This window comes from Neofelis nebulosa, chromosome 15, assembly GCF_028018385.1.
Source record: "Neofelis nebulosa isolate mNeoNeb1 chromosome 15, mNeoNeb1.pri, whole genome shotgun sequence".
Taxonomy (NCBI): domain Eukaryota; kingdom Metazoa; phylum Chordata; class Mammalia; order Carnivora; family Felidae; genus Neofelis; species Neofelis nebulosa.
This window is the reverse complement of record NC_080796.1, coordinates 50,320,360-50,344,658: the sequence shown is the minus strand read 5'-3', so window position 1 is coordinate 50,344,658 and position 24,299 is coordinate 50,320,360. Positions and strand designations below refer to the sequence as shown.

The 24,299-nt window shown below is 56.4% G+C and overlaps 1 protein-coding gene across 2 annotated transcripts; it reads left to right on the top strand.

The window, feature by feature from the left end:
* Positions 1 to 2,504: 2,504 nt before the first annotated feature.
* SLC45A3 (solute carrier family 45 member 3) lies at positions 2,505 to 22,444 on the top strand. 2 transcript variants are annotated; one of them, XM_058700457.1, is made up of 6 exons: positions 2,587 to 2,642; positions 4,170 to 4,304; positions 15,464 to 15,861; positions 16,756 to 17,541; positions 18,242 to 18,507; positions 20,641 to 22,444. In XM_058700457.1, the coding sequence occupies exons 3-6, from the start codon at positions 15,690 to 15,692 to the stop codon at positions 21,076 to 21,078; spliced, it is 1,662 nt and encodes a 553-aa protein (XP_058556440.1). In that variant the 5' UTR covers positions 2,587 to 2,642; positions 4,170 to 4,304; positions 15,464 to 15,689; the 3' UTR covers positions 21,079 to 22,444. The 2 variants fall into 2 exon arrangements, with proteins under 2 accessions (XP_058556439.1, XP_058556440.1); XM_058700456.1 differs by lacking the exon at positions 4,170 to 4,304 and having other exon boundaries at positions 2,505 to 2,642.
* The last annotated feature ends 1,855 nt before the right edge of the window (positions 22,445 to 24,299 follow it).

Below are 24,299 nucleotides of genomic sequence, written 5' to 3'. Positions count from 1 at the left end.
ATTATTTTGCCGCAAAAGAAATTCCGGAAGTGGAACTGCCGTGTCCAGGGGACCCATGCCTCCTGCTTCCTAGAGTACAGCCAGGATTTGGCCCTGCTGGTGGCCTTTACATTCAAACAGACCGCTCACCCCTCAACCGGAGGCAGGCAGGGGAAGAAGCAAAGAGGCCGCAAAGGGACCACGGCCATTGGATGGTGGACGCAGCAGGAGGAGATGGGAACAAGTCCTTCAAGGCTTCTCAGCCTTCTTCCAGGCTAACCAGCCCCAGTTGGGTATCTTATCTCTATAGAAAGAGGATGATGCTTGTTCTGAGCCTAAGGATAATGGGAAGGGGCTGTGGGTGGGGGCTGGAGCAGAAGCTGCTAATGCACTTTTGCCAGCATCTTTGGTTTCTCCAATATCCAGTCAGACTATTAGCAGTTCCCCAAGGATGGCCCTGCTCCTCGCGTCATCCCCCATTTCCTATAAATGGGAAGCGGCTAGGGAGTAGCTGTGTGTGTGTGTGTGTGTGTGTGTGTGTGAGCGCACACGTATGGGGGTAGGGAGGAGGAAGGAAAAGGGGCATGGTGGTTTTCCTACAGATTTAACGGGGAACTGAGGCCCTGGGAAGCCGCTGTGCAGAGGGACCCGGCATTGTGAGTCATAGCATGGGTGTTGGGACTTTCTCTAAGATTCTGAAGTCACTGTGAGCCTCTGCCTTATTTCTGGAGCCCAGAGACTATGGGTATGTGTGGGTGGGTAGTAGTAATTGGACTAAGGGATTGCCTCAGTTTCTTTTTTCCGAAAACAGTAGCCATGTGTTGAGTTGCCATAAGGAAGGAATGAGCTAAGACATGGAAAGCACTTAGAGCAATGCCTGGCACAATCAGTAATAGTTAATGATTATTATCACACCACGAGGCTACACCAGCAGAAAAAGGAGGAGGGAGCATCTTCGCAGTAGAGAGCCCTACAGCACCCTGTGCTGGGTGGGAGGGCCTTCACCTGGCTGGGGGAAGAAGGGTCAATCCAGCCAGATTACTGGATGGGGTCCAGGACCTCACACCACGCTGTCTGCTCACTGCCCTGGGCCCTCCTTGCACTTCCCCAGGCCACAAGGCAGAAGGCATGTAGGCCCCTGGCAACGAGTCAAGGGGGCAGAGAGGGGGTGCTACTCCTCTGAGGCAGGACAAGTCCCTCCTGCTCCCAGTGTTCTTTCCCCAGGCCTCGAAAATACCGTCATCCACTCTCTCCTGTTCTGTAATTTTCCAGCTTACCTGGAATTCCCTCTGACCCCTGCCCTCTTTTCTGGGGCAGAGGGGACACCAGCTCAGGGACCCAGGACTCTACCCTAGTCTCTCTGCCCGCCACACACAGGTTTTCCAAAGGCTTGGGAAAGCCACTGGGGCTCTGGAGGGTCACCTGTTGGAGGAGTGAGTGCTGAGACAGTTTCCAAGTTAAAGTTGGTTAGTGACTCGGAAAGTTCTTGACTTTGCTCTGCTCTCTCCTGCACCCTCTTCCCCACGGCCACCAGGACTCCATAGCTTCTCTCCCCCTTCTCCATTTCCCTTTCTTCTTGTTCTTGCCCTGTTAGCTCAGGTGCCCTGAGAGATGATCTGGCCAACTCCTTACAGAGACCCAGGATATGGAAGGGACTTGCTTCACATCACACCTGGTTGGTGACAAGGCCAGCACTGGGTTCCAGTGCCCCAGTGCCCAGCCCAGGGCTACAGCCAACTGGCTCCTCCCCTTCAAAGGTATCTTTCTGTGGTTTTTGTGGCATTCAAGTCAAGTAGCCACATAAACTGGATTTCTCTCCACCCTAGTTAAACTCCCTGAAGGAAAAAAAGCCACATGTGGGCCTCCCCCACCTCAAGGCCAGCCTGGGCCTCCAGTTCTCTGTCTCCCACCTGCATTGTTCTGCTCTCGTCCACGGCATCCTGGAAACACACAGCTGTTGGGACCTTGCTCAACAGCTACCTGACAAAGGGAACGTTTTACTGGCAGCGTATTGCTCCCTCTTCCCCATACACATCCTTAAGGAGACAAAAAAAAATTGAAATTTGGCTTTTAACTTCAGAGAGAGGGGCTACGTTAGCTCTAAGGGAGCTCTTTCTGTTTCAGAGGAGAGCAAACAGGAGGAAGAGTAACTGGGGGAGGCTGTGACATCGCCTTTCAAGGGCTGGTCCTGGGTGGGTGGGGTGCAGCTCAGCCCTGGGACAGGCTGACGGCCAGAAAAGCACGTGCGGATAATGGTCACAGACTGGCCCCGGGGAGGGGAGGTGCCCCGCGGAGCCGGGCAGCTTTTACCTAAATGTTTTGGTGGCGAGCGGCGAGGGGGCGGTGCACTGCCCTAGGTAATGACAGGGCAGTCGGGGAGCCACGCGGGGGCTGCCCGTCTCGGTGGTGGCTACAAAGACGGCGTCGAGACCTCCCGCTTTCTTCCCCAGGGGACCAGCCCCACCCCTCCACACCCCTCCCGCACCCCCCCGGCCCGCCTCGCCCCGCCCCCTCCCGCAGCCCCAGCGCGCATGCTCTCTCCCCCCGCCGAGCAACCTGGAGATTTAAAAGCCGCCGGCTGGCGCGCGTTGGGAGGAGGCGGGGGGGGGGGGGGACGAGCTCGCACGCGCCGGCCCCGGGTGACAGCCGCACGCCTCGGCCAGGTAGGCGCGCGCCCCCCGCTCTCCCGGGGGAGGGGGTCCCGGCGCGGCGGAGGGAGCGGCGCCGCGCGGCCGAGCTCCGCGGGGCGGCGTGTTGTGCGCCGCCCGCGACTCCCGGGGGAGGTGGCGGGCCCCGGGCGCGCCCCCCGTCCTGCCGCTCGGTCCCGAGGGAGCCGGGCTTTCTTCCGCGGAGGGCGGGCTGGGCTGGAGCGCCGGGTCCCCCGCTGTCCCGGGCCGGGCGGCGGGTGGGCGGGGAGCGGGCCCTCCCGGGGGGCCCCGGGCCGGGCAGACCGCGGGGTGGACCGGCCACTCGCTCCTGTTGCAGCTCCAGCGTCAGAGTTTTCTTTGGAAAGTTGCATTTATTTTCTTCCCTTGTCTCGGCTTCACCGGAAAGGGACGGGATGAGTCACCAAGGCGCGCACAGTCCGGGACCGGGGAGCCGGGAGAGGGGCCGGCGGCCGGGATGCCGCGGGGGTCCTCAGGCTCGGGGGCCGGCGTGCCGGGACGAGAGTGAGGGGTCACGAAGGGAGGGGTAGGTGGCCCAGCGCTCCCGGACGTTAGTCTTGGGGCCGGGCTGCAGGCAGAGTTGAAGCGGGAGTGTGTGCGTGTGTGAGCTCCTCTGCCCCCTTCTCCGCCTCGGTTATCCTTCAGGGGAGGAGGAAGAGGAGAGGCCCTTTTCTCCTCGCCTCCCGGGACTCTCGGGTAGGGCCGGTGGATGGGACGGTGAGAGGGCCGAGATCAGCAAACAGGTGTGATGAGATGGTACCTGGGCATCTGCTGTAGCTTCTCAGGGCTCTGGGCTTAGGCAAGAGCATGGCCTGCTGGAGAAGCTCCCAGGGAGGGACCTGCGGCGTTTCTCCTGAGTGAGAGCCAGTGCTTGGGGAGTCTCCCGTTCCCCTCAAGCGCTGGAACCCCCCCCCCCCCCCCCCCGACTTGCCTTTGCCCTTGACCTCTGGATCAGCTTCCATCTTCCTCACACACTCTTGACTTGCCCAGCTTTTACCCCTCCCCCTGGGCTCCTCCTGCCACCCTGCTTCCTCTTTTCCCCAGGGGCCAGAGTTGGGGCTAGGGAGGGGTTTGGCATGGTGGGTACCTGGTGAGGACTTGCCCTTCAGCTGTTACACAGACCTGATCCCAGTGGAGCGGACACTAAGAATAGCCCAGCTGCTGTTTTGCTGCCCATAGCCAGTGCACCCAGGCCCAGAGTGACCCTTACTGGGCTCCTGGAAGCATTGCTCAGGGGTGGGGCGAGGCCCTGGGGGCTTCTGGCTGCCTTTCCTGATGCACTTGGCAGCTCTCCTTTCAGAAGGAGACAGCCTTGGTGTGGGCTCACCTGCCCAAGGCCTGGGGGGCAGGCTGGCACAGGGGGCTAGGGAGGGGAAGGCCCAGGAGGGGCAGGCTGGAAGGGAAGCCTGAGGAAACCCATGGAGCAACTCCTTCTAGGGAGTTAGTGCTACGGTATTTGAGGTCACAGGCCCTTCTGTTGGATGGGTCCCATCCCCTCATTCCTTCCTTATCTCCTCCCCCCAGGCCCGTCATGGAGCCAGGACTCTGTTTTTCTAAAAGGGCTCAGAAAAATGGAGCTTGAGTCAGCAGGATGAGTCTGAAGAGGAAAATACAGCTGTGGATGAATGTACAGCTGTGGACATCCAGGCCCCAATTAGAGTATGTGTGTGGGGTGTGCGAGGGGCAGTTTTCCTGTGTCCTCATGGAGGGTGTGGTGAACTCTCCTGCCCCGCCTGGCTCTCTGGGTTATCCTGAAGGAGGAGGAGGGACTGGACAGTGATTCTTGGTGGCCCCCTGAGGTCCTTCCAGGCCACCAGGTGGTGGCGCCCCCCACCCCCGCCTCCCCAGCCTGGGCAGGGCCCTGGAGGGAAAAGGCAGAAAGGTGGGGATGGTCCGAGGACTCCGAAGGAGAAATTACGTACCATCATCTGGACCATCAGAGCCTGACAACACAACATTGTGGATAAAAACCTAGACTGTCAGACAAGGTTTATATCTTGGCTACTCCACTAGCCATGGAAGGTTGGGCAAGTTACTTCTTCAAAGTCTCAGTATCCCTGGATGCAAAATGGAGATGATGATAATAATAATGCTTTACAGATTTTTTTTTTTTTTTTTTTGAGAGGGAGAGAGAGAGGGAGAGAGTGGGAGAGGGGCAGAGAGAAGGGAGACAGAGAATCCCAAGCAGGCTCTGCACTGTCAGTGCAGACTCCAGTGCGGGGCTTGAACTCCCAAACTGTGAGATCATGACCTGAGCTGAGATCAAGACTTGGATGGATGCTTAACGAACTGAGCCACTCAGGTGCCCTTACAGCTTTTTTTTTTTTTTTTTTAAGTTTGTTTGTTTATGTAATGTCTATACCCAACATGGGGCTTGAACTCAGGACCTGAGGACCCTGAGATCAAGAGCTGCATGCTTGGGGCACCTGAGTGGCTCAGTCGGTTAAGCATCCGACTGCGGCTCAGGTCATGATCTCACAGTTTGTGAGTTCAGCCCCACGTCCGGCTCTGTGCTGACAGCTCGGAGCCTGGAGCCTGGAGCCTGCTTCGGATTCTGTGTCTCCCTCTCTCTCTGCCCCTCCCCAACTAGTGTTCTGTCTCTCAAAATTAAATGTAAAAAAAAAGAAAAAGAAAAGAGTTGCATGCTCTTCAGACCGAGTCATCCAGGCACCCCATAGCTTTTTTTTTTGTTTATTAAATTAAATATAAATATCTGATTGTATGTAATATGTAAAATACGAAAAATGTATATTATTAAATCGTGAGTACGGAGCACTGGACTTTGTGCCTTAGGTAGTAAGTGCTCAATAAATGTTAGCATTTACTGTATCTCTCACCTGTGACCGAATGTACAGTAGCACCTAGCCCGGAACTCTATTCTTGGGTTCTGCTCTTGTTTCTTTGGGAGCAAGGTCTTCTGGACCTTGGGGAGTCCGTATGACTGGTTAAGAGACTGGCCTCCAGCACCCAGTTGCCTGGATTTCAATCCCATCTCCTCTTGTGCAAGTTATTTCACCCCTCTGTGCTCCAACTCCCTCCTCTGTGCAATGAGAATAATAGTACCCACCTCACAATATCATGAGGATTAAACAGGCTGATATAGGTAAAGCTCCAAGCATAGCAGCTTGTGTAAAAAGAGCCTGACACATGTCAGCTGCTGTTATTTGGTAACAATGGGAGTAATTATTGCTGTTTACACTTAGAAACCAGAGTTTCGGAGCAAGGGAATTAGACCACATATAACCATATGCAAGCTGTGAATGACCTATTTGCAGTTGAACTTGTGGTCTGGTGCAGAGAACACAGCAGGACTGGACATCCTGGTTTCTCCTGCGTCAATACCATGAGTGACTTGTTTTTTCAATCTGTCCAGAAACCCTGCCCTCCCTGTCTCCGCAAGTTGGAAGAGAGTGCCATGAAATAACGGAGGCGAATATATATCTAGCTTGAAAGGTCAAGAGCCTTCTATGCAGACAGATTACCTGCTGTGATTTTTAGGGAAACTGTATGAGGAGGAGGGGGGCACACTGAAGGTGGGGTTCTGTTCTGTCCTACCCCCTTCAGCCCTTAGGATGCCTTGCTTTCTGATGTCCAGAAGAAAAATGCAGCCTGGCTTTCTTTGAATAGTCAGTGGCCCCGTTTGCTGGATAGCAAGGACAGAGGCTGGACCAGTTGGTGCCAGGCCCGGGGTCTCGAACGCTGATGCCACTTGACTCCCGGCAATAGAGCTGGAGCGTGGAGCTTTGTCTAGTGTATTAAGTGTCCCTGCTTGGGGGCGGGAGCTGACCGAGCCGTCACGGGATGGTCCTGATATCTGGCCAGAACTTCCTGTTTAATCCCTTTTCCTACTATGAAGTCTGTGTTTCCTCCCTTGTGGGAAGAAGTCCACAGTTTTGCCACTGACCTTGAATGACTTGTAGGGCTTCTTGCTTCTGATACTAGAGACGGGCCTGCCTCACCTGTTGGCCTTGGCGTCTGTGTCTGTAAAACCGTGCAAGGTTACAGTGAGGATTAAATGAGATGAGCATGTTTAGCAAAGTGCCTACACAGACCAGGTGCTTAGTACCTGTTTGTTCCCTTCCCCTTCTTTTGTTAATTCTGGAGATCACTCTCTCTGGGAAACTGGGATGAGACCAGCCCCTGGTCCCATGCCCCATAGTCCCTCAGTCACCAGTTTCAGGCCAGACCTAATGCCCAGCCAGATAGATGCCCTCAGGAGCAGCTAGCCAGAGACAAGTCCCTTCTTCCTCAAGGCTCTTTGTTATGCCCCACCCCAGCCTCTAATCTCGGATGTCCTTTGAGGTGACAAATAGGGTCCAAGCTGGGAGTGCATGGCCCATCCCTAGGGATTGTGGCAGTCTAGCTTCCCACTCCTGGCTCCTGTCGCTAGAAAGAGCTGTGCACCCAAATACCTCCACTGTGGCCCTGCCTGAATCCCTGGCAGGTTGGTCAGATTCATCAGACAGGAATCCTGATTCAGCCTCACTTGGAAGGCCTTCTCTTGAGCAATCCACACCGTCATCCAGGTCGTGGACAGGGACCGTGGTCCTTGCTTTCTAGGAGCTGAAGAGCTAGTGGGGCAGGAGACCAGAGGACCACTAGCAATATCCAATCCTGAGGGCTGCCTGTTGAGCACAGCAAGGTTCGGAGGAAAGAGGGGATCCTTGATAACTTGGGTTCCCAGGAGCCCTGAAGGAGGTATGGGACTTGAGCTGGACAAGGGTCAGGTGAACGAGAGGGCATCCCGGGGAAGTAACTGGAGCATGGTGACTACTTTGGAAGCAAAATCAGGCCCGGTGCTGATAAATTCCTCTCTCTTGGGTCCAGGTCTGAGATTGAAACCCATTGCCACAATTTGGGGTCTGGTATTCTTGCCATCGTACCTCACTGGGTCGGGGCCAAAAGGAGAGGTAGGTGTGTGTGGAGGTCCCAGGCTCCAGTGACTATGTTTTGCAAATATCTGCCCTTTTCTGCATAGTTCCTACCTGCCCATCTTGCAAGGCTCAGCAACATGGCTTCTTCCTCCAGGAAGCCCTGGGAGGACTGGTCACGCCCTATGTCTTGGGCCCCGACTCCAGGGACCTGTGTCTCAGCACTGCTAAAGGGGGCTGCAGGCAGTCATTTCTGTACCCAGGGCCCCTTCACAGTGGGCTGGCACAGAATTGGATTTCAGTGAGTGTTGGATGGATGGATAGGTGGGTGGGTGAGTGAGTTTTAGTGCTCTTTGACATTCCTTTGGGGGAGGTTAGGTTGCATGCACTGAGGCATACTTCCTCCAGGGGTGGGCAAACTGGGACCCTTTAATAAAAGAGTCCTTTTTGGAGCCCCCTCGCACACTGCTCATCACTGAGCAATTGTTTTTGAGAACACCTTTCCATGGGGCTGGATCTGACCCCAAGCCTTCTGATGATAAATAGGACTAGTTACAGACCGTAGGATATCAGGGCTGAAAGAGCCCGAGAGACCACTGAATTTGAGATCCTAGAGGTGGGACACAACAGAGCTAGGACCAGCGCCCTGGCCCCCCCTCCCAGCCTGGGATGGGTAGGTCTGCCCAGCCTCCACCCCCTGGCCTCCTTCCTGTGGGCTGCACCTCCTGAGGGAGGCCAGTCTGCAGGAAGGGGGCAAGGGTTGGCTCTGCAGGATGGAGAGAACTGCTGGGTCTGGCTGACTGGCCGAGTTCAAATTCGCTAGGAGAGAGGCTGTTTAGGTTTCACTTCACAGGGCTGTAGGAACTGAGAAGGCAGCAGGGAGAGAGAACTTCCCAGTGGCCTGCAGGCTCTGCCAAGGTCCTCATTCTCCACCCCCCACCCCCAACCCTGGACCAAGGGATTTCTTGGTACCGTTACCCCACTTTGTAGGGAAGCTTTTATTGTGGTCCAGGTAGAGAAAGAATTTACCGACTGCTGCCAGGAACAGTGTCCAGCTCCGGGAGGGAGTAGGGAGGAGGCCAGTTCTGCCCCCAGATGTCTCAGTCACTTGGCTCAGTTTCAGGTGTCCGCTAATCTTTGGCACCCTGTTGTACTTGAGCAGTGTACTTGAGCAGGTAAAGGATGGCTTAAGTGCGGCTGGGGAGCCCCTCTCCGCCTGGTTCCCCGTGTCTCTCTTTGGTGGAAGGCTATGCAACCCTCCTCCCCAGTGCCATGTGGCCTTGTCAGTGCGCACTCAGTAGGCACCTGTCGAGGGAGAGCACCATACCTGAGGCCAAGGGCAGGGGGTGGGTGGGTGTGAGATCATTTAGCTGTACGGTTGTAAAGAACTTTAGACAGCATCTAGACTAGCTCTCATTTTGCACGTGTGAGTCCCGGGGTGGAGGGACGCGTAAAATGGCTATACAGCTACAAAAGTCATTGAAACCAGAGTATATGGTCCTGGTTCCCAGTTCAGAGCACTCTGCAGGATTTTCAAATGGTTTGAATTAGAGAGAAAGGTATGTCAGGTATCCAGCCCATGCCAGACACCTTCTGGACAGTGAGTAGCTGTCAGCCACCGTGATTATTTTCCCTGGGGATGGGATCCACCCTTGTCTCATGACTGTGGATGTTTAGTCCACCCTCCAGCTCCTTCGCGGCCTCAGCCACCAGGCAGGTCCGCTGCAGTGACCTCTCCTCACCTGTTGGGGCCAGCACCTGGGGAGGCATTTACATTCTTGGCATTCCTCCTGCCTCTGGGGGCTGAAAGAGGCGTTGGAGGCTGTGCGGGGCACGTGGGTGAGGGGGGAATGCCGGCCAGGCGGAGAAGGGCGGCTAGCCGGGTCCGTTCTGACCTCTGCTGCTCCTGATCCGGAATGGGAAAGCCGGCTCCCGGGTTTCTCTGCTGGGGAAGCCCAGACAACTGAAGGAAGGGCTGCCTCGAACTTCCCACAGGCTGTCTCTTCAACAGACCCCACCGCTGTGAAGTTGGTGGTGTTCATCTGAGGCTCCTCGCCTGTCACATGGGCATATTCACCATTGTACCCACCTCATCGGGCGGTTGGAAGATTAGAATGCTTGGAGGAAGACCTGGCATGTAGTAAGCCTCAGGGTTAGCTGTTATTGTTAATTGCAGACGAGGAAACTGAGGCTCGGGGAGGGCAACTAACCAGGTCACAGAGTTGTAAGTGGTGGAGTTGGCGTGCAAACCCAGGTCAGGCTGACTGCCACACCCAGGTCACCCTGCAGAATCTGCCGGGGTTCAGATGCCTGCGGCCCCTCGGGCAGAAGGGAGCTGCAGGTTGATTGTCTAGGTTTGGAGGGCACTTGGTCAAGGTGACCCAGTGTGACCTTGGGTCACAGCTGTTCTCAGAAGGGAAGTCTTTGCCTGGAGTCAGATGTGTGTCTGTGTAGACGGTCACCATGGGATTGCCTGACAACCCCCTGGGAAGATGCTTCACCTTGGCTTAGGCTGGCCAGGACTGACTGGCCAAGGTGAGGGTCAGGCCAGCCCCAGAACTCCTGTCACTGGACTGCATAGGGGAGGGGAGATAAGAGTGGGGCCCCAGGGACTGCCCGCCCATCCTCTCCCCTCCCCTTCCCCCAACCTCCTCGGCATTTGTTTCCTTTCAGAAGCTGGGCTGGGGCTCTCAGACAGGGCAACAAAAGCAACTTTCCTCCAAGCCACTGCCACCTGTTGGGTTTTCACACATTGGGGGTGAGTGGGGGGAGGGAGCCGTTGCCCTTTTCCCAGTGTCTATGGTGTGCCCCCTCTGCCCCCCCAGGGCCTGGGATTCTCTTTGCTGCCCAAAGTGACAGGGCTCAGGAGCCGGAGGGGGTGGGGGGGGGGGCTGCAGCAGCTGGAAGGGGAATTGAGTGGGAAGGGGCCGGTGCTGGCAGCCGGGAGAGAGTTTGATGGATTACTCTGCAGGCCGAGAGGTTTCTCCCTAATCCCCCTTTGTGTCCCAGCCTGCAGCCCCCTCACTCTCTCTGACAAGCTGCTAAGCAGAAGGCTTCCAGTCCGAGCGAAGAAAAGGCAGCGCAGCAGGGCGAACTCCAAATCCCTGGCCTCTGGGCCCCGGGGGAGGCAAAGCTAGGGAGCAAGTCTGGGGCGGGGGTGGGCTCTTCCCCGCTCTGTCCAGCCCTTATTCTTTCTGACAGTTCCCTTGAGGTGTGGAGGCTGCTTTCCGAGCAGAGTTTGCAGGTGTCTGGGGAAGGCCTGCAAAGTGCAGGCCTCGGGTATTTGCTCAGATCATGGCCTTTTTGATAGGGTGGGATTGGGAAAGGCAGACCCTCACTTCTTTGGAAATTGGAGCCTGGAGAGTCAAAGACTGAATGTGGGTTGGAAGACACTGAACCGCGCACAGTCTAATCCTGTGCGCCCCTCCCCCCCTCCCCGCCCCCCACAGCTGCCCAGGTAGCAGTTCCCACAGCCCAGCATCCCTGAACCGGGGTCTGTAATGAGAGCCACTGCCTCACAAGGATGCTCATTTTCAGGACTCCTGGCTGGCCAGCACGGCCTCTTTCTGGGGCGCCCCAAGGCCCCATGGGGGCAGAACTCATTTCGGGAGTGCTGTGTGCTAGGTTTTACCAGGTAAAGCCGAGGACGTTGGGCCCCTGGGACTGAGGCACAGGGTTGGGTCACAGGGATGCTGGGCTGGTGAACCCCAGCCCTCTTCCCTGCCACCCAACTTAGAGGGCCTGGGAGAGCTCAGCTTGGAATGACATTCTGGGGTCCCCATTCCCGCAGTCTTGCAGCCTCCATCCGGGGGGGTTGCTCGTCACCCGCCCTCCGTCCTGGTCCCGGGGCAGGAGAGCCTCGGGTGCTGGGCTGGTGTCAGGCAGATTGGCCAGGAGTGACCCCACCCCCTTTCTGCCGCTGAGTCATTATTCCTCGAGGGAGCCCACCCCACCCCATTTCCTTCTCTGCGGGAGGGGCTGCCTGGGGGCTGAGAGGGGTAGAGGAGCGTGTGAGAAAGCCGGGCCGTCTTTGTGAGCAGGGAAGGAGGACGTGGGGTCTCCGAGCTGCTGGGGTCAGGGTGGGGGCCGCAGCGTTTGATGTGCCTGGGCGGGGTGCGGGGACGCGGGCGCATAAAGAGCCCATAGAATTGCTGCCTGACACTGGCCCGCGGCGGGGCTGCCCCCAGCCTGGGCTGCCCTGGCCTCTGTCTGTCAGCAGAGGGGATCCGCTCCCCCCAGCTCCACCTCAGTCGTGAGGGTGGCAGGAGCCCCTTTGAAAGCCCTCAAAGGCCTCTTTATGCATCCCTCTGACCCTCCCTTCCCATAGGGAGCTACCGGAGTGGGCTCTCGCCTTTCCTCCCACCTCCTTCGCTCTGTCTTTTGAATTTTGGAGAAAGTTCAGGCCAAGTTTGTTCTTGCTGCTCAGTTTCATTTCCCCGTGCTCCCTGAGGCCTAACCTGACGAGGGGGGCGCTCCAGCCCAAGGGTCCGTCCAGTCCACTCACCACCTGTGAGCCTTGAGGAATTGCCCCCTCTGGGGGTCTGGCTGGGATTTCCTTGGTGTGCGAGGGGATGGGGGGGCCCTCAGGTCTTTCCCATCTCTTACCCCACCCACCCCCACTCTGCTTTCAGCTGTGTCTTCTTCGGGTAAATGTTTCCCAGGCCCCTCATGCTAGGGTGGGCACCAGAGGGTTGAGCAAAGGTCTCCCGTGGTCTGGGGCTGGGCTCACTGACTGTCCCCAGGGTGCTAGAGTTCTGCTCCCCCAGGGGTGAGGAAAGATGGCCTGGGGCAGAGCTCCGTGGAGGTTTCTGGAGGTCTTGGGTTTCTCGCAGCCTTCTTGTTGTCCTGTCATTGGGGGGCCAGAGAGGAGGAGATACTTGGAATTTGAGAGGGACTTGTCCTCCCTGAAGGCTGCTGTTCTTTTTTGTGTGTGTGGGGGGGAGGGGGGCGGTCAGGCCACACTCCCCCTTTCTGTACCTCCACTTGCCTCCTCTTCCCGCCCCCTCCCTACCAGGTGAGCCCTTGGAGGCTGGCTCTTCTGGTTGATCTTCTGGTTGCTAGACAGGCAGAGTGCTCCAGGAGCAGCAGGACAGGAAGATTGGAGTCAGAAGCACCTCTGACACGGAAGGGCATTGGGGAGAATTGGATTCTGTCTCCCTGCCTGTGTTCCTGAGGAAGTCAGGGGAGCACCCCAAAATGGGCGCCCAGCAGTCAGTTGTCACTTACAAGCTTTGGTGGGAAGCGTGCCCTGGGGCCGCAGCAGGCTGCAGACAGGAGTTGATGCGGAAGACTTCTTGTCCCCCACCTGTCTGAGCCTGGGCACTGGGCAGGGCCTGGGCTTCTCTGTTCGTGCACTGGAGGGATGGCAGGTGGCTGGTTAGTGCTGTGGGGGTCCTCTGTAGTTCCCTCCTCCCTGAGGACTCTGGAGTGAGTGGGCCGGCCTGGGACCCTGCGGGAAGGTGTCAAGAGCCGACCCGGAACAGGGAGCTTTGGAAGGGAGAATATTCTTACGGGCTTGGAATTCCTTAGGCGGTTCTGGGCCTGGAAGAATAAACTCTAGGGGTGGCAAGAGTGCTTTGGACCCCAGGGCACAGTACAAGTCAAAAGAGGGAGGACGGGCTTAGCAACCTAAGAACAGAGGGGTGCAGAGCTGGGCTTGGAGCCTGCCCACTTCCTACCCCGCTCCTTTCAATGAATTCCTCACCTGGCCCAGCCCCCAGTTACCTGGTAAAGAAGAGGGGGGAGGGGGCAGGAGAAAGGAGGGAGAGGGAGGCAGCTAATGAGCTATCTGGGCTGAAGGAGGATGGAGGGAAATTCCTGTCTTCACCCCCCTTTGGTCTTTCAGTCTCTCTCTTGTGGGCTACAGACGTCCTGCGTGTTCCCCGGAGCAAGGAGCTGGATTAGGGGAGGGAAGGAGGCAGGTGGGGTGATTAGTGTTTTGGCCCAAGAGCTGCTACTTATTTTAAACAGCAGGGAGAAAACCGAGGGCTTGGGAATGGGGGCAGGTTGTGGGTGAGGCTGGGTCTGACAAAGTCTCTGTTTGCTAAGGGAGGACCTGCTCCCTTAACCCAGAGTAGGTGAGTGTCCAGGGCCTTCCCAGACTGAGGGTGGGGAGTAGAATGGGCTGGAAGCCTTTTGGCCCAGAACCGTTCCCTCCAGGCTGGAGTCTTGGTCTATGTGCAGTCTCTTGCCTGCCTTGTGGGGGATTCTAGGGCAGGGGAGGGGCTTGGTTCAAAACTGCCCAGCTAGGACCTACGTGTGGCCCCCTCCCAGCACCCTTAGGGACCCTTCGATCAGTATTTTACCCTCTCCCCATGCCACCCCCTTGGGAGCCACGCCCCTTCCCAAAGTGGATGGTCTGTGTCTGAGCAGAACTTTGGGGAGGGGGCTGCTGGTTGCCTAGCCATATCTAAAGTCCCTTCCTTCCTGGTCTGCCGGCGGCAGAGTCCTGGAATGCAGACGTGAACACATCTTACCCAGGATTGATGGCCATCTGATTTCTTTGTGGTGTATTTCAGAGAACACCCACGACATGCTTTATAACATATAAGGCCCCGTGAGGTTGAATGTTCTTTGAAAAGAGAAAAGACGGTATAGTGGAGGATTATGAGATGCTGAGATTGGACGGGAATAAAGAGGACTGAGGGTGCCCCAGGCGCTGGGTGGGGGTGGGGCCGGGAGTGGAGCCCTCAGAGCTGTGGACCTTGCACAGGAGCAGTGCTGTTCAGCAGCATTTATGGTAGGGAATCAGTGAGGCAAGGGAAGGCACTCCAGACTCCAGCCACGAGCGGCATGAAGTTCTGTCCCACCTCTTTGAGAGAGATGACAAAGTTACGGGATGCTTGCTTGCCTTTTCTCACGGAGGCCCCACCTTCTACACCTCCTCTTTGTGGCTGACTTGATTTAGCCTTTTTAGTGGTCACCCCTAAACAGCAGACTGCATTGGGTACCATCGTATTCAGGAAGTAAGACCTGGCTGCCAGTTGCCTGGGGGGGGGTGGGGGCACAGGATGGGTGGTCCCCCCCCCCCCCCCACCCCGCCGTGGGATCTCTATGCACAGGAGGCAGGCCTAGCAGGAAGGGCTGTGGGGACCTCTCTGCTGAGAATAGAGCCATTTGGGGAGCAGAGAAGGGCTGCCCTGGAAAGCGGTGGGGTATCCTGCCAGCCCCCGGTTACTGGTGTCATTATAGTGGCCACCAGGTGTTACAGTTTCACGCCTCGGTGAGGCTGGCACCTGGGAACAGTCCCCGTTGTCCCGTGACAGTTGGGCAGTACCTGTGGGAATGTTTCTTCCCCAGGAACGTTGAGCACAGGGAGAAAACTCCTGGGAGAGGTTTTCAGGCCTAGGTTCCTCCACGGGAGCCTTCTTTAAGTGGTTTCAATGACAGGTTAACCCCCAACCCAACAGACCACAGCCTCTCCTCCCTTCCCCCTTGTCCTGTCCTTGGGGGCTCAGGTTATAGCCCAGCACGGTGTGTGGCCAGGCTGCGCAGATTGGGACGTACTACTCTTAACAAAGGGCAGTTGAACAGCCCAGCTTTGGGAAGTGGAGAGAGAAAAGCAAACAATCCGGGCCTGGCAGAGGGTCTCCAGGGGCACCTTGATAACAGAGCCTGGGGAACTGGGAATTCAATTGGTGTGATTTTTTTTTTTTTCTTTTTTCCATACTAACAGGCAAGGGCAATTGCAAAGATATTCCAAAACAGAGAGAAACTTGACATCTGTTTGGTTCTGAAGTGTGCTGAGGTTTAAAAATCATATTTACCTTATTAGTTATGTCAGCCTTAGGCTAACATTAACAAGCGCTTCCTTATTGGCTGCAGGGGGTAGCACGGCCACACGGCCAGCCTGGGAGTGAACTCAGGATTCAGAGAACTCAGAGCAAATCCCGGAGACCTGGTTCCCAGGACTTAACACTCTGGGTTTGATTGTCCCTGCCCTTTTAGGACCTGAGTGATGAGCCATGTCTGCACCGAGGCACCCCACGGCAGCGGGCGTCTAGCATGGGCTGAGAAGCTGCACCTGCACGGAAGGCTGGCAGAAATGGGCTCCCGGCTGAGTCCTAGGCAGCTGGTGGCAGCAAGGAGGAGAGGCCCGGGCATCTGGAGCAGGGCTGAGACGGAGCAGTTCTGGAGTGTGTGAACGGGCGGAGCCCAACCTGCCTGGTCCACCATGGCCCAGAGGCTGTGGGTGAGCCGTCTGCTGCGGCATCGGAAAGCCCAGCTCCTGCTGGTCAACCTGCTGACCTTCGGCCTGGAGGTGTGCCTGGCCGCAGGTATCACCTACGTGCCGCCCTTGCTGCTGGAAGTGGGGGTAGAGGAGAAGTTCATGACCATGGTGCTGGGTGAGTCACCACATCCTCCTTCCCTCCTGCTCCAGATACATGATACCCAGGAAGTAGGTGCCTTTGCCCAAAGAGGAGGAGGTGGCTGCCTGCTGTTCCTCAGGCTGTGGTGCTGGTGGGGGAACATTGCTGGACACAGGGGTGACCTTGGACTGGAGGGGGCCCAGTAGGAAAAGAACACAGGGACATTCCCCGGTCACCTCACCTGGCACCTACACGTTGCCTGGCTGGCGCACAGGAGACACTGGAGAAATTGCTCTGCACCTTCGTCTACTCTTTCTACCTTATCTGTTATCTCATTTGGTTCTTGCAACAGCCCTTTGAGGCCATCCATTTCACAGAGAAGGCAATGGAGGCTGATAAGAAGTTGGGTGATTGAGCTGGGCCCGAAGGCTAGCTGCTGATTAGCAGGATCAGAGTCTCCCAGCCTGGGCTTTCTTACCCCTAGGGCATGGGCTGGGCTCCTGACTGCAGATGCTTTCTGCAAAAGCCACCGGAGGCAAGAAAGAGGTCAAGAAAGAGGTCACCGGAGGCAAGAAAGAATGGGGTGGCTCCGGGAAGAGGGGGCTGTCCAGATCATAGGCTCTGGAGTCAGACTGCCCGATGGAACTCGGCCTCTTGCCCCCCCTTGCCGGGTGCCAGTGCACAAGTCTCACCAGTAGCCCCGTGCATCAGTTTGCCCATCCTGAGACTGGGCATTAGGGATCCTAGTTGCGAGGACTAAATTAGAGCCTGTGTGCCATACTCAGCACTGTGTCCAGCACGGAGGTGGGGGTGGCCCTCCATGCGAGAGGACCGTGGTCCTTTCCATCCTTCTCCCAGGAGGTTAGGCCCCCTTCCCCACCACCCCTTAGGGTCCCAGCCTCTGGCTCATACCACTTGTCCTTCCTGCAGGCATTGGGCCAGTGCTGGGCCTCATCTCGGTCCCACTCCTAGGCTCAGCCAGTGACCACTGGCGCGGGCGCTATGGTCGCCGGAGGCCCTTCATCTGGGCCCTGTCCCTAGGCGTCCTCCTGAGCCTCTTCCTCATCCCGAGGGCCGGCTGGCTGGCGGGGCTGCTGTGCCCGGATACCAGGCCCCTGGAGCTGGCACTGCTGATCCTGGGTGTGGGGCTGCTGGACTTCTGCGGCCAGGTGTGCTTCACTCCACTGGAGGCCCTGCTGTCCGACCTCTTCCGGGACCCAGACCACTGTCGCCAGGCCTTCTCCGTCTACGCCTTCATGATCAGCCTTGGGGGCTGCCTGGGCTACCTCCTGCCTGCAATCGACTGGGACGCCAGTGCCCTGGCCCCCTACCTGGGCACCCAGGAGGAGTGCCTCTTTGGCTTGCTCGCTCTCATCTTCCTCACTTGCGTGGCGGCCACGCTGTTTGTGGCCGAGGAGGCGGCGCTGGGTCCGGCTGAGCCAGCGGAAGGGCTGTTGGTCCCCTCCGTGCCGCCGCGCTGCTGCCCATGCCACACCCGCCTGGCTTTCCGGAACCTGGGCGCCCTGTTTCCCCGGCTGCACCAGCTCTGCTGCCGTGTGCCTCGCACCCTGCGCAGACTCTTTGTGGCCGAACTGTGCAGCTGGATGGCATTCATGACCTTCACGCTGTTTTACACGGACTTCGTGGGCGAGGGGCTGTACCAGGGTGTGCCCCGGGCTGAGCCAGGCACTGAGGCACGGAGACACTACGATGAAGGTAAGGCCTCCGCAGCGGGCGTTCGGCGAGGGGGCTGCTGTGGGAGTTCCCTCTGGGGGACGGTCCAGCATAGGAAGATGCCCCGAGTCTGTGCCGGGCTGGGAGCTGTGTACCTGGGCTCCGATTTCCCGATGAGATAAATGGGCCCAGCCTGTGCATGCGGCCCCCAGCGTGCAGGTCAGCTCTGCTGGCAGTCTCAGGGGAGCCTCCGGCTGCGGAGACTTTGCTCAGAGTCGTCATCCCAAGTTGACAGCAGAAAAGGCCAAGCTTATTTAAGGTCCAAAGAGAGTGGAGGAGTCAAGGCCGGGTCGCAGGTCTGCCTAGCCCCAAGTTCAGTGTGCCCTCTGCTCCCCCTGCTGACTTTCCACATTGCCTGGCCAGACCTTCGGCTCAGGCCTCCTGGAACTTTGTCCCGGAGCCAATGGCAGAACTGTCTTTGTGTTCCCTGTCAGCCTCCTAGATAGCTGAGCACTAGCTGAGCCTCGCAATCAACATCTTCCTCTGCCCCTAGCCCGCGGCTTCGCCTTTTCTAAGGGCAGTGGAAGAACCTAGACTCCCGTTGTTGCATCTGGGTGGGGATGATGCAGGGAGCAGGTCTGGTCCACAGCAAGGCTGTGATGGCGGGTGCCCGCAATTCTGAGCCTTCCCCAGATTGTACGGGTGGGTCTGGGTCTGACTTCCTCTTCTTCCCCACCTGCAGGAGTCCGGATGGGCAGCCTGGGGCTGTTCCTGCAGTGTGCCATTTCCCTGCTCTTCTCTCTGGTCATGGACCGGCTGGTGCAGCGATTCGGCACCCGGGCAGTCTATTTGGCCAGCGTGGTGGCCTTCCCTGTTGCTGCCGGCACCATGTGCCTGTCCCGCAGTGTGGCCGTGGTGACCGCCTCGGCTGCCCTCACCGGGTTCACCTTCTCCGCCCTGCAGATCCTGCCCTACACACTAGCCTCCCTCTACCACCGCGAGAAGCAGGTACTCACACTGGCCGCTGGGTGGAGCCGGGGTGGAGGGGAGACGCAGTAGCCCAAGTCTGGCCAGAGACACCGGAGAAGTCATTCTTTGATTGGAGAGGAAGCCCGGGTAGCCCAGGGCCAGAGACGTGGGCTGCGGAAGGAGGGTGTAGATTAGATTCTGGGAATGACTTCCTGGTGTCAGAACTATAAAGCACTTGAGTGGATGATTGCAGGAAATGCTAAATCCTTCTTTGGGAATCCTGAGGAATCGGCCTAGGCCTAACGGAGGCCCTCAGTCTGGGCTGAGTTCTCTGCAGAGGCAGGGGGCAGGAGCAGGTGACCTCTGGGGCACGTAGCCTCAGCAGATGGGGAGGGGGGACGGTCTGGCGTTGGCGACAGCTCTCTTTATTCAGGGAGGGGCAGTGTGACTGACCAATACCCTGCTCTACTCTCCAATGTGGGGAAGGCTCCTTATTGCCCCTTCTCTTTCTGGTTTATCTTCTTTTTCTGCCTAATTCTCTTTTTTCTTTTCCTGCCTCACACCTTTGCCTCCGTCCCCTTCCCCCGCCCCCACGGCGGATCTCTGAGCCCGACGCATCTGACACCGCTCGCCTGGGCACTGTAAGTTGGGGGCCTCCTTCCTGCTTGGCCCCACGCGAACCAGCCCCTCCAGGGGCCCCCTTCTGAGGGGAAGCCTCCTGACCGAAGCCGTGTGGTCACCTTTGTCCCCTTCACTGGCTTCAGTGAGCTGCAGCCCTGGGTGCAGAGCTCCGCACAGAGGGCAAGAAGTTGGGGTGTCCTGAGGGAGGAGATGTAGGCCTGCCCTCATAGAGCTTCCAGACCATAGGGAAGATGGATGTCCACCCCCTGTAGGACATGAGTGAAGTAGCAGAGAAATACCTAGCTAGGAGGCTTGATTGAATAGGTAGCTGCAGGGGTGGGGTGTGTGGAGGAAGGGGCCGGTGTTTTGGTTGGGGTAGCCTGGTGCCTGAGACTCCTGTCAGTGCACTGATAACCTTCATCAGCCTCCATTCTTTCACTGCCCTGGCTGGGGGCTTGAGGGCAGGTGTCCAGAGGCCGCGGGGGGCATATGCACTCGTGCCAGGGAACCTGCTAGAGCCAGTCCTCCCCTCACACTGAAGAGCGGGTCTACCCCTAGGGCCCTCTTCAGGCTCCGGCCTCACTGGTCTTTTCGGGGGTGGCAGGCAGGGAGGAGAGGTCCCGGGAGGCCGGTTCCAAGCAGCGATTGATGGTACACTTGGCCCTGTATGCCGTCTGTACTTGCCTGGCCTACTTCCGGCCACGCCAAGAGCCGTGGGCTTCCCTGGCTTCATCTCTGCCATGAGTCCCGGCTCTAGCACAGCCAGCTCGAGAGCCCTCTCCTGTCCAGTGCTAGCAGGCGCGGGGACAGTGTCGGATACATTCCGGCCCTATCCTAAAACAGGGGGCTCTGGGCAGGGCCAGGCTACCTTGATCTAAGGCAGACAGTGAATAGGAAGCAAGAAGGGCTTCAGTATCAGCACAGCTAGGCCATAGGAGCCTGAAAGATTCCTCTGGTTCCTCTCTTCCTCCAGCCTGGGTCTGCTGGACCTTCCCTGCCCCAGGCTGGGGCCATGGACCTCCCAGGCCTGGGACCCCAGTGGGAGCAGAGTTTCTCTCTTCCAGGTTGAGAAAGATTTCCCAAGGCGAAGTGGTGGGGGGCAGGAAGTAGGAGGGTTAAGAGAGCCTGTGTGGGGGCTTGGGCCATCAGGGGCCCCAGCTTTGGATTTTGTTCCTCTGTTCTTACACATCTCTCTTCTCACCTGTCTTCATTCTTTTCCCTTTACCTTGGGGTTCTGCTCTCTTCCTTGCCTGCACTGTGAGTTCGTCTGCCACTTACTGGCTCCAGGAGAGGCTAGTGGAGACCTAGACTTGTGGTTTCAGATGTGTCCCCTCCCCGGGGGATCCCCTGCCCCTAAGGAGACTCCTGACTAGACCCAAACCAAGGAGGGTCTGCCTGGCTCTCTCACCTGCTGCATAACTGTCATGAAGGCCAGTTGCCTGGTGTCTTCCGGCCCCTGGTCTGAATGCTGGGGTCTGTTCTCCTAGCCGGGATCCTATGCTTGGGTACCTAAATGTCCACGTCCCCTTTTTCCTCCCCTCCGCCCCCCAGGTTTTCCTGCCCAAGTACCGAGGAGACGCCGGAAGCAGTGCCAGTGAGGACAGCCTGAAGACCAGCTTCCCGCCGGGCCCCAAGGCCGGATCTCCCTTCCCCAACGGACACGTGGGTGCCGGAGGCGGCGGCCTCCTCCCGTCTCCACCTGTGCTCTGTGGGGCCTCTGCCTGCGATGTCTCCGTGCGGGTGGTGGTCGGCGAGCAGCCTGAGGCCAGGGTCCTTCCGGGCCGGGGCATCTGCCTGGACCTTGCCATCCTGGACAGTGCCTTCCTGCTGTCCCAGGTGGCCCCGTCCCTGTTCATGGGCTCCATTGTTCAGCTCAGCCAGTCTGTCACTGCCTACATGGTGTCGGCTGCAGGCCTTGGTTTGGTGGCCATTTATTTTGCTACACAGGTAGTGTTTGATAAGAGCGACTTGGCCAAATACTCGGTGTAGAGTACTTCTGACCCACTGAGGGGGGGGCCTGCCTCACTGGGTCCCAGCCCTGCCCCCGCCCCCCCCCCCCCTCCGGCTCTACATCCTGTTAGCCTCCTGGGGCCAGGGTGGGGCGGGCCCTCTGGTTTCTGTTGCCGCCAAAGGGGTGTGGCTCTCTGCTGCCGCCCTGTGGCAGTGAGGTGCGTAGCCGCACAGGTAGGGGACCTGGGGCTTCTCTCTCTCCCTCCCTCCCCGGTCTTCAGGCCTGGCTGACTATTGGTCCAAACAGGCTTCAGTCTGGACTTCTACAGGGAGGCCAGAAGAGCAGGGCATTTCATTAGCTCCATGCACTGGACTGCAGGACTCTGCGGGGGGATTCCCAAGGTAGGGTTAACAGGCAGTGTCCTGGTCAAGACATGCCCAGAGAAGGGATCTGGGGAGCTGAGTAGACTCAACCACCTGGTCTCTCACCTCCAAGCCCCCTTATCCCATAGATTCCCTCGATGTTGCTCTTGCATGGGAGTTTCTAGTGTGAAACTCTCCTCCACAGGATTTGAAAATACGGAAGTTATTTGTGGGGAAGAATCGGACAGGGAGGAAGCTGCCTGGCCCCAAAGCACTGCCTTTCTACTATTCCCCCCCAACTACATTTTATCGGGACATGGCTTGTTGGCCCCTGTGTTGACATCATAGGGACACAGGCCTTTAAATATTTAACTTATTTATTTAACTAAGTAGAGGGGAATCAGTTCCCACCTCTTCCATCTTGGTGTCTAAGGGGTGAGATCTCCAATGGGCCTATGAGATGGTTGGTTTATTGGGCTGAGCATTGCCAGGATGTTCTCCTGGGTGATTGGTCTGGCCCCATACTGCCTAACCCAGGAGCTTGGAAGCTCTACTCACCCAGCTGACATCCCAAATCACGTTACCCAAGGCTGGGGGAGCTGGGGGTACGTGGAGGGCGGGGCTCCGGGTCTCAGCAGCCTCCTTAGCCTCTCTCTTGGCCCAGCCTGCGCCCCACTCCTAACTCCTCTCTGCTGTCTCTAGGGCTGGGCTGATGAAGGAGCTGCCCACCCCCTACCCTTCCCCACTGGCTCCACAGTCCTCTCCTTGGGGCTGTTGCAGGACCAGAAGCACAGAGTGTGGCTCCTCGAGCCTGTATCCGTCTCAGCCCCCAGGGCATATCTGTGCTTGGGGAATCTCGCACAGAAACTCAGGAGTACCCCCCTGCCTGGGCTAAGGAGGTCTTATCTCTGGGGGGGTTTAAGTGCCGTTTGCAATAATGTTATGTCTTATTTATTTAGTGGAGTAAATATTTTATACTGTATGTGAGCAATCAGAGTATAATGTTTATGGTGATGAAATTAAAGGCTTCTTATATGTTTAATTGGCCTGTGTTTATCTTTTCTGAGGGGGAAGGACCAGCTCTCTTTCAAATCCTCAGCGTCCGCTGTTTTGACACGTTCAGTTCCCAGCATCGCCAGCAGATGGAGCCACAGACCAGTATTCTTCCAATGCTTGGCCAATGGGCTAGGAGGAGCTACCTCTTGGACTGGAGAGTTGGGGAATTTGGGGAGAGGGCGGGGGCGGGAAAAGCACGGAGTGCAAGGGAGTGGGGCATTTTCCTTCGCAAGGGGCTCATAATGTGGCCAAAGAGATGGAACAAACACCTTCTATCTAAACCACAGCAATAGGAAGCAGGAACGAACCTGGTATGTGCAGGCTAGGATTTCAACATCACTGAGCCTTGCTTCCTTCACCCTTCCTGCCAGGCTCAGGTCAAATTCAGAGTCTTCCCTGCAATGCCACCTCCCTCATCCTTCCAAACTTGACTGGCCTTCTTGTTCCTAATTCTGGTGGTCAGAATGGTTAACACCATACGCAAGGACCAGCTTTATTTGAGGTGCCCGGCTGGCTCAGTCATTGAAGCATGCGACTCTTGATCTTGGGGTTGAGAGTTTGAGCCCCACATTGGGTGCAGAGATTACTTAAATAAAAATTTTAAAAAAGGATTGACTTTATTTTTAAATGTTCTATATTTTATTTAACCTTTTATTATGGAAAATTCCAAACATACATGAAAAATGAGCCTGGTATAACAAACCCAATTTTAACAATTATTAACAGTTTGCCATTTTAATTTTATCTACTCTCCCTCCCCTACCCATTGAGGGAGAGGTGTTGTTTTTTTTTTTTTTTTTAATAATTTTTAAGTTTATTTATTTATTATTGAGAGAGAGAGAGAGAGAGAGAGAGAGAGAGCACAAGCTGGGGAGAGGCAGAGAGAGGGAGATACAGAATCTGGAGATACAGGCTCCAGGCTCTGAGCTGTAAGCACAGAGCCCAATGCGGGGCTCGAACCCACAGACCATGAGACCATGACCTGAGCTGAAGTCAGACACTTAACTGACTGAGCCGCCCAGGCGCCCCTCTCCTACAGCAAATTTCAGATATTATACTTCATTCCTGAGTATCTCAGAATGTTTTTCTACAAGGTAAGGACTTTAAGATGAAAAACACACAGCCACATCATTATGATCAGACCTAAATCTAATTCAGTAGTGCAATTAACTAACCAGTGTTCACATTTCCCTGTCTCCTACGGTTTTTGCTCAAATTGGAACCTAATTAAGTTCCAGATGTTGCAATGGATTGATACGTCTCTCAGATCTCTTGTAATCCACAGGTACCTTCTCAGTTTTAATGTTTTTCCTTGTAATTTATTTGTTAAACTGCGTTATTTTCCTACAGATCTGGATTTTGCTGATATTCCCATGGTGACATTTCATATGTTATTGCCCCTGTATTTTCTGTAAATTGGTAATTAAAATCTGAGACCAGATCAGATTTTATACATAGAGAGATATATATATCTATAGATATAGATAGATAAATTTTTGTAAGAATACCTAGTAGATTTGTGTACTTCCATAGAAGGGAGCAGGTATTGTCTTTCTTTTTTGATATTAGTAGTCACTGCTATCTGTACTTACAACCCACTGTTGCATAGACCTTGGAAAATGATATTTCTTCAAAAATGCTTGACTCCTTCCTTGTATTTACCAGTTTTCAAAATATTGAATTGATTTCCTAACATCCCTAATGATGCCAGAGAGGTTTTTATCCCTTAGTGTTGTTATGAGTTCGTGGATTTAAACATACTTGATGGGTTTCAGTCCTTCACAGCTGTTATTCATGTTCATATTGCTCCTGTGACTGGCCAGTGGAAGCCTCTTCAAGTT